The sequence below is a fragment of the Pleurodeles waltl genome, chromosome 7 (assembly GCF_031143425.1).
Source record: "Pleurodeles waltl isolate 20211129_DDA chromosome 7, aPleWal1.hap1.20221129, whole genome shotgun sequence".
Taxonomy (NCBI): domain Eukaryota; kingdom Metazoa; phylum Chordata; class Amphibia; order Caudata; family Salamandridae; genus Pleurodeles; species Pleurodeles waltl.
Window position 1 is genome coordinate 1,491,883,902 of NC_090446.1, and position 9,778 is coordinate 1,491,893,679.

General features: G+C 41.7%; 1 protein-coding gene across 1 annotated transcript in view; it reads left to right on the forward strand.

Moving 5' to 3' along the window:
- The window catches only part of LOC138246561 (chemerin-like receptor 1), a 39,024-nt gene extending 33,240 nt beyond the window's left edge, over positions 1-5,784 (forward strand). The window contains exon 2 of the mRNA XM_069201239.1: positions 1,317-5,784. Coding sequence (XP_069057340.1) covers positions 1,323-2,309 — 987 coding nt within the window. The 5' untranslated portion in view covers positions 1,317-1,322 and the 3' untranslated portion in view covers positions 2,310-5,784. The remainder of the gene's footprint in view (positions 1-1,316) is intronic.
- Positions 5,785-9,778: the final 3,994 nt, after the last annotated feature.

The window sequence follows — 9,778 nt, forward strand, 5'->3', positions numbered from 1 at the left end:
GAGTTACAGAAACGAATTCACAAGTTACATTGTAATGCAAAGGATTGGAGTAAATAAACAACATCATGGTGCGGTTGGACATTCTTGACTTGATTTTGTTTTTGTTTTTTTGTCTATATAATTCTCACAAGTGGAACAGTCCATCTGCTAGAATAATAAGGGGCATATGCTATCTGAATGGTACCTAGACAATATCCTTTATCTGTACTGCCACACTATGCGACCACTGTCATAAATAAAATAATTTATGTGAGTGTTGTTTTCGTCGGTGCAGCACACAGTGTTCAATTGATATGGTATCTCATTCTGTTGTTGAGGCGTGACTTTCCAGAACGTTCCACGTTCTCCGTCGCAGAGTGAAGCCCGGTTCGAGTTGCCGATGTGTCAGACTTGGGCTTGGGGAGCCCGGCTCTCCCGTCAGCGCATTGTTTCCCACAGATGAGACACAAGTGAAATGGACTTGCTCAACCCTCCTTTACCCTGGCTTCATCACTTCCTGCGCTATAGTCACGCCTTGCTTAACAAAGCATTGGCAAAACCAATACGTTTCACCTATTGTCTGTGTCATGGTGTTTTTTTGGTTTACTTTACGTTATATTGCAGAGCAGATCAACTTCTCTGCAATAGGAAAAGAAAATTGACAAAGTCAACATGATTTACATAGGTAAAACCTACTGGCTTTGCCAAACCTTGTTTTATCATCAGATGTCTTGGTAACTGTGGTACTTTTTAGAGATGCATGTGCTTATTATGTAAGGTGCAATACTGGTCACCCAGCTGTTTCTTTCTGAAATCATGTATTTTCAGAAACCTGAAAATCCTCTGATATGCTACTAGGACACAGAGCGCAAGAGGGCTATCTTTTATTGCAAGACGTGAGGACATGGAAGCTTCCTTTATTCGGAGTGCTATTATGTATTTACAGAAACAAATTTACTCCAATATTAAAAAATACAATGTTGATAAAGTAGCGTTCATGTGCATGCAATAACGAATCAGTTAAATGACATTTTGTAATAGAATCTTCTGAATGTCCACACGTTTAGTTCTTAAAACATCTACTTCGTTGGAGCAGAGCTATACTCTGTGTATTTTTGTGTGTTAAAATTGCTACATACAAGTTCTAATGCGGGGGTCAAGTGCCTAGAGTGAATGCCTACTCTTTCCTCTATAATTATTCATCCTGCTGCTTAATTTGACACATTATTCCAGTGGCAGAGTAAGTCTGAGTCTTGATGATTCTTTAGTTGCAATGGTGTTGTGATGTTGTGTCCCTATTCGTTGACTGATGTCATGCCAACTTTTCATTCTGACAGGAAGGAATGGCTGCTGACAACTCTACACCCTACAATATGCTAACAATACCTGCCAATAATCCTAGTGAAGTGACAGAAGGAATACATATAGCTGCAAGCATTGCTAACACGATCATTTTCATTGTGGGAATTGCCGGCAATGGCATCGTGATCTGGTTGGGTGGCTTCAAAATGGAGAAGACCGTGTGCACAATCTGGTACCTGAATCTGGCTGTGGCTGACTTCTTCTTCTGTGCCACGCGTATCTTCAGTGCCATCAGAGAAGGCATGATATTTGACTGGCCTTTTGGAAAGACTGCTTGCAAGGTCAACAGCTTCATAAAGTTCTTCAATCTCTTTGCCAGTGTCCTTCTACTGATTATCATCAGCATTGATCGCTGCATCATGGTGACCAACCCAATCTGGTGCCGGATCCACCGAAATACCAAGCTTAGTGCCATCATCTGTTTTGTGGTGTGGTTACTGGCAACAGCTATGGCTATGCCTTATGCCTTTTACTTCGAAACCTATAAAAATGGGTCACGGACTGACTGTAAATACACAAAAGGCCTAGGTAAAGAAGAAGAGCATGTTTTGCGTGTTACCAGATTCATCATTAGTTTTGTTATCCCTGTCGTCATCATCAGTGTGTGTAACCTAATTCTGGCTACCCATTTGAAGCAGAAAAAGGTGAAGACCTCAAAAGGCGCCCTAAAGCTTGTTACTTTAGTGGTCGTTGTCTTTTTTGTCTGCTGGCTCCCCCACCACGTGTTGCTCTTGCTGAAGAAGACCCGTGGTTCAAAAGCAGCATGGAAAGCAGGATTTAAGTTTGCTAACTTTTTAGCCTTTTTCACTGCCTGCATCAACCCATTCCTCTACTTTTTCATGGGCTACCTGAAGAATCATCACCATAAGCAGTCACTGCTTTCGGTTCTCAGTCGAGTCTTTGCCGATGACACCAGTAACTCAACTGAGCCTGAAATCCAACAGATGTCTGTACAGAGCGTTGCTTGAAAGCCAAGGATCTCTTTCATGTACTGTGAGGCAGCTTCATGATGATTTCCTAATGTATAATGTAGAGTTGCCGTACTCGTTGACTAGCTTCCAGAGCTTTACCAGGAGTGTGTTCTAAGTCCTAGTCATCAAACATGCATTTTAGGTCTTTTATCATGGCTGCCGAAAGGTGGCAGGCACCCTTCCCTGTAAATATATTATTGTAGAAAGCTGGTACACAAGAGTGAAACTAGTTCTGGTGTTCTACAAACAAATGTTTCCCAACATGTGAAGCAAAACAGCTGTCTGAGGCAAATTTTCTGTTGCCTATATCCTAGTTGGGTTAGTCACCTGTTGAGTTGTCAGGTGAAGTCAGATAAATCATTAACCTGTCAAAACAAACTAAACGCTATTGAAGGTGAACATTCCGAGTCTTTTAAACTTACTAGCGGAAATTTGTATGATGTCAAAAAAAAGTTTGGAAAAGTTAAAAGTTTGATCATTGAATTTGTTCTGAGATCCATCTGGGAAGATATAAAGAGCAAACTATGATCATTGCTTTTATGTTATATTATGTAATATTATGTTATGTTGAATTGTATAGTATTCTAATCACTTAGAAGAGTATCCAGGCGCTGAGGCAGGTGTATGGTCCCCAAGGTGCTTATACAAAGAGCCAGGCCTTCAGTTTATTGCAGAACCCAAGACGTTAGGAGGAGGATCTGATGTGCTAAGTGATAAAATGACTTACTAATATTTGGAAAGTCGTCAAGTCTGAATAGCACAGTACACATGATTAGCTCCTGAAAATTTTGGAGCAACACAACAGTTTCCTAAATGCTCATCAGGGTAAGGGGTAGACAAAAAGGGGGAAATATCAATATTAACTGTATAAGAAAGAGTCCTGTTTGCATTTCAGCCCTGCTCATGCCTTCATGACCGTTGGGAGTAAGAGTAGCAAGGATAGTGCCATGGGCGCAAAAAGGGCAAGCTAGGGCTAGCAGATGCCATCTCGGGTTGCCCATGAATGATGTGCATGAGAATATGTTGCCTCTTTCATTTTTTTAGATTCCTTAATGCATGTAGATATTAAGGCCTATGAAGATCCCCACTAGACTAGTGATTCTTAACCTGTGATCTAGGGACACCTGGGGGTCCACAACGCCTACTCAGGTGGTCTGTGACTGCTTATAAAATGAAATAATATTAACAAATTAATTAAGTATATAAAAATAAGGAGCAATATATAAAATTAAAACATTTAAAATGTTCTGGAATTTGAAAATGGAGGCTAAAAATTAAGTTAATATCATCAGATTGATTTGGAGGATTAGTGTAAATGCATCAAACTATAATATAGACAATTCAATTGAATTTATAAAAGCTCCAACCTTTCCATTAAAATTAAAAGTTTGATTCTTCAATATCTGTTTGAGAATTATATAAAATATTTAGGGGCATATTTAAGAGCCCCTAGCGCTTACTTATGCCACATTATCATCATTTTGTTCCGCTAAAGTGACCTAACGATGCCAAAATCCCCACGCCATACTTACAAAGTGGCACATTGCATGCATTGCGCCAATTTGTAACTCTTTGCACTACATTATGCCTGTGCCAGGTATAATGTATACAAAGGGGGCATCCCCCCCATTTGGGGGGGGCTGAAAAAAATGTCACAAAGAAATCTAAGAGATTTCTTTCCATCATTGTTTTCAGCACTTTTCACGCCTGCTCATAGCAGGCGTTAAAAGGAGGCACACCATTGATTACAATGGGCTTTGCAGGATTAGCGGCATCATTTGTTACGCTAATCCTGCAAATCTCCAGATTAACGTAAAAAAATATGATGCTCGTCCCCTAACTACTGCCATGGTGCGCTTTACTTTAAATACAGATCACACATGGTGGCGTTAGTGGGGATGGGGCCAGGGGTGTAAGAAAAGTGGTACTGTGTTGTGTGCAGCACCACTTTTCTTAATATGTAGATTTGTAGAGCGCACTATCAATGAGGGGGATGAATTCCTGGAACTAGGCAGGTGTGAGTCTAGGCACACCTAGTGCCTAGTGGGACTACTCGAAGAACTAGGTCTTCAGATTTTTTGCAGAATGAAAGAAGTGAGGAGGAAGCTCTTATTTGTAGTAGAAGGTTGTTCTATGCTTTAGGAGCGATGTTGGTGAAGGTTCAACCGCCAGTTCTTCTTCAGGTCATTATTTGTGTATTTGTTTGATGAATGCTTGTGTCTGTAATTTTGAGTGAGTATATAGATTCCAGTGATTCAGTGGGGTTGCTTGGATTCCAGTAATGAGAAAGTGGGGGTCCACAGCAGTGGCGTAACAGAATTTAAGGGGGCTCCCCTTCAAAGTATCTGTGGGGGCCCCCTTCCCCCTGGACCCAGTCAGGGGCCTGCCTCCCGTGTACAGTGTACTGAGCTGAGCAGGCCACCTGGAGCTTGGGCTCCCCCCCCACCGTGAGGACTGCAGGGGCATCTGTTATGCCACTGGTCCACAGATGTCAAAAGGTCAAGAACCACAGTACTATACCATTCCTTTACCCGGGACTATTCGATTGGATAGTCTTTAATATGGGACAACATGGATTAGAATATGAACAATAATTTACAGATTCTCAGTTGCAGTGGTCATATCTCCACCTTCCACATGACTTAAGTCAAAGACCAGCACTGCTAAAGTTAACCGTTTATTGAAGACACAAGAGAAACTGAGAGTACCCAGCTACAATATCCAACCTTCTGTAATCAAGGTATATTCAATTATTTTTCAAGGAGGCCTGAGGGTAGGAGAAGCAGAAGAGACATTCTGTGGATGAAAAAATATGGATTGCAGCAATTTATAGGAAATACACTGGGTCTTCAACTGTGCATTAGTGGTGATGGTGAGACAATATCAGTGAACCAAAAGCATGGGCATAAATGTGTGTGCATCCCTCCTTGCATTTGTAACCAGAGTGTTGTTCGTATGGTGGTATGGGCTAACTGTAGAGGAGGGAACATACATAAAACAGATGAATAATGAAAATGTGCTGAAGAAAGTACTTTTTGAATATTTTTTGTGTAAAATATACAAAATTTATGAAACTTTGTAAACATATTTTCATTGAAGGATTAAGGTTAAAGGATTTGCGCTTTTACATTTTATGGCTAGACTAAATGTAGACATTATGATTAAGACAATTGTACTTAGGATTGAGATCGGGGTTGGTGCTTAGGATGAGGGTTAGAGTAAGGGTTGCAGATAGGGTTTAATAAAGTGTTAATTTGGGTTACAAGTAAGACCTAAATGTTTTGGGGTTTTGGAAAGCATAAGGGTATAAAGTAGGGTTGAAGTTGCTAGGGCTTTCCTTGATCTTTTTCTAACCGTACTGTTTCATTCAGAGACAGCATTGCAATGTACTCATTATTTGTTGGCTACAGACAGTTTTATCTATCTGTTGGCCAGACCTATTGTTTATATTATAAATAAAGTGGACTTTGAATTGTGACTGGCTCATGATTGAAATGCATTGTTATCTATCTCAGTTGTGTCTTCTTGATTCAGTGGTATTCACCCTTATTTTTGTGTTTGTCCTGCCCATGAGCATTTTGATCTCACAGTGTTCTGATTGTTTAGCTTGTATCCTTCCATTACTGATATTGCTTACATTAAGGGAACTATGAATATGGTATATGTGTTTTCTTGCTTGCTGTCTGTCCGATGTGCTGCTTCCTTTTATTGTCACTCTCACACTTCTGAATCTTTAATTAGAATGTCCCCTTGCACTTGCAGTGATTACTTCATTCACATATTTTCCCACATTGACATTTGGCTTACTGACCCTCCTTGTTACACTGCAGTTTTATTTTTTACTGCTTCTAGATTGGCGTGAGAAGTTGATAGAAAAATATGTAACCTCGCCCAATTTCAAAGGCACATGAGCACGATGCTTGAAGCAACATTCACATAACTGACAAGGAACACATTAATATCAAGAATTAATTAAGATGATGCACTTTGTGGACCTAATGTAGTAAATGCCATGAGACAGGCAGGTATTTTGGGGACCTAGTGGTTGTACCTATCAAAGAAAACAAGGATTCCTATTGTTTGTACTTAGGGCTAGTTCATTATTCATCCGTCTTCCAAAGTTCATTCATATTCCAAAGTGCATACACCCTTGAAGACATGATAATAAAAGGGTTTGGTTGAAACACAAATAAATCCCTTAATGCACCACACAAGTGAGCTCTCATTTGATACAGCTGTGCCTTTTCCTTGTGGCTCAAACTTAGGCCCCTTAGAAAGCGTGCCATACCATTGTAATATGAGGCCTTCTATCTAACTTCTGTGGCAGTGAGTGATCACAGTGGCTCTGGGTATGGTGGGTACTTTTATTCATTAGTGATGCCCTAGAGCAATAGGTACTCCAAGGGCGTGACTTGCTTGCATCATGGTGGATGCAACCTTTTGACGTCTTCCACCACCTGTCCAGGTCAGGATGAAGGATGTTACCACATTGTATGTTTGAGCCTTCAAGGGGTGGGTGCCACTCCGTACAACAAAAGTGTTGGTCCATTACCAATGAGGTAGCAGAGGCATTCAGAGAACTTTTCTTCTTTTCTGAACATAGAGACGATTCTGTGTTCATTCAAGGCTGTGATGACCATGGCGTACTGTGGGCACAATCACATGCTGGAGAATAAGGAACGCCCTCCAAATGCTGGCAGGACCAACTTGGAAACAGACTGGTTGATCTGGAAACAGACCTACTGGATCTATTGCAAAAGAAGATGGATCATGCCGAATAAAGTAGATGGAGACACAGGTGGACATCCTGCACCTGAAATGTGAGGATTTAAAAAAACACGTCACAAAGAGAGAATATTAGAATCCGTAATGCAATCAAAGAAGCTCAGGGCAGGGATGCCATTACCTATGACCAAGCATTGTTAAGGTTGAAGGAAACATAGATTGTGGGCATTGTGAGAGTGCAAAGACAGGACCCAAATTCTGTCTTCACCAATATCCAAAATGGGGATACAGCAGTGAAGCTCTCTTCACTCCAGCAAAAAGACACAATTCACAGGGAGGCATGTAGATTTTCTTCATTGCTTCAATATGGGGTGAGTCCTAAACCCAGCGATCTACTTGGGCATAAAATACCACAGCCACCCCCACTTTCCTCCCCACCTTCTTGCTCCTGGATAAGGTACCTATGATGCTCTCCCTCTTATGACAAGAATAGGATGACATTATCAGGTGGTGGGGAATCTTCGGCGAGTGGGGGTGGTAATAGTTATGCTGTAAGCAAGTTCTTTTACCTTTTGTTCTTTCTAGCAGAAAAAAATATCAGAAGTTTCCATAGAACCAGACTCTACCGTACTGAATGTATGATAGACTGGAAGAACTTCCAGTATTTACTTTATATGCATAAACACTGTACAGCTGTATGTCATGGGCCTCAATACATGTCACCCTGTATTCCTCTAATGAACTTGTACGAGATTGTCAATAAAAACATTTAAGAAAAGGAAATCACTATGAGGGTGACACACCTCTACCTCCTGGACCTCATAAATTGACCCTCGAGAATCATAAGCAACTGAGTCAGGTCACTGACACAGAAAAAGCAAAAGAATGGAGTCCAATGGACATTTCCATGCAGAATAGTCTTTCAGGTAGACAGTAAGGCACATCCTCTTTTTGAGAAATTGGGTTGATGGTTGAGGCGTGTGAAACCCTACTCAAGCAGCAACCACAGTCCTTGTCTGGGTGAACCTAAACAAATCACAAACTTAACCTGTGCTTAACCCTCTGATAGATGGGACGTAAGCAGTCATGTTTAACTTAGAGGCAATTTGTAAAGTATGCAGCACACAAACAGTAACAAAGTGAAAACACAGCACAAGAGAAATCCCACATCAATTAAGAAACAGAGAACAACATTTAATACATTATTTGACAGCAAAACAACAAAAATCCAATCAGTAGAACATGAGATATGCTATTTCAAAGATTTAAGGTGACTAAAAGCAGAAAGTGCCAGTTGTGGCTATCTGGTTGTGACAGTCACAGGTTCACACCAACTGTGATGGTGCATGGGCCAGATACAGGGACAAGGTTAGTCCAGCTGAAAAGTTACCTTCTAAAGTCTGGTACAAAGGGTCAAGTTCACAGAGGAGGAGGCCGTGGGGAGGAAGGAGAGTGTCACAGATGCTTGTTGCTCTAGTGCGAAGGACAGGCCAGGGCTCGCAGACAGTCGTCACTGTAGTGCGAAGATCCTGTTGGGTGTCACGGATGGTTGTTGCCAGAGATTCGAGTTGGCAGTCGGTGCTGGCTGTTCATGCTGTGATGCAAACTGCAGATCTTGTGTTGCCGGTCATCACTGGAGGTCACTGTGGCGTGAACAGTATGGTTCACCAGAGCTTCATGTTGGCAGTCGGCATGTAAAACAATTGACATCAATGGGACTGTTTGCAGTCATGAAGGGCCCAATGATTTAGGTTTCTCCTTTTCTTCAAGAAGGAGTTCAACTGATGCCATTGGTCTAGGACCTGAGGGGCATCCCTTGGGGATCAGGAACAAAATCCAGGTGAGGCCAGTGGGGCTCTGAAAGGTTTAGTTGCAGGTCCACACAGGTCCAGTTCAGCATTTCAGCTGGGCAGTTGCCTGCTTGGCAGTTGTGGGCAGTCGTTTGGAGCTTGTTGTGCCTACGTAGCTCAGAACAGGAGGCCAGTCAGTTGACCCTTGGAGCCACTTCAGCCTGAGATGAAGGGTCTAGGTTTAGTCTCAATTTTCATCCAGCAGGGCAGGCCTCAATCAGCAGAGCAGCAGGGAATCCTTCTTCTGTAGTATCCAGAGTGGGTCTGAGAGTCCCCTTTATATACCTTGTGCCCATTTTGAAGTGGAAGAAGCTTCTGGATTTTCCCCTTACAGAGGTGTCTGGAATTTTCTGCCACCCTTCCCTGGTCCTCGTCTGTTTGAGAGCCCAATAGTCAAGTGTGAGCTAGGACAGTGCCTTTGAAGTGAAAGTGCAGCAGGTGACAGCCCCACCCCCAGTTAAGTCAGGATGTCCTGTCAACACACAGACACTTTATTGTATGCTGTGTGGAAGTAATACCCAAATGTCAACTGCTCCTAGTTATGTGACTCAGGAAACAGGCTGCAGTAAACAAATGTTTGGGACAATAAAATGGCAACTTTCTAAATTGGGATTTTCAGGAATATGACCTAAATCAGATGTTACAATTTAAAGTTTTAAATTGAAATTCCACTGCCACAAAACAGGACATTCCTATATGCTCCCAACCAAAAGGTATCATCTAATAAATATAATAGTGTAACCCATGCTATCCTATGGGATAGTGTTTGACCTATCAGCATCAGAGTGTCTTTCCCCCAACCTTTTGCCTTCCTCCTCAATTTTTCAGATCTCTTGTTGTTAATATTAGTAGTCTGTGCACTTTACCACTGCTAACCAGTGCTAAAGTACA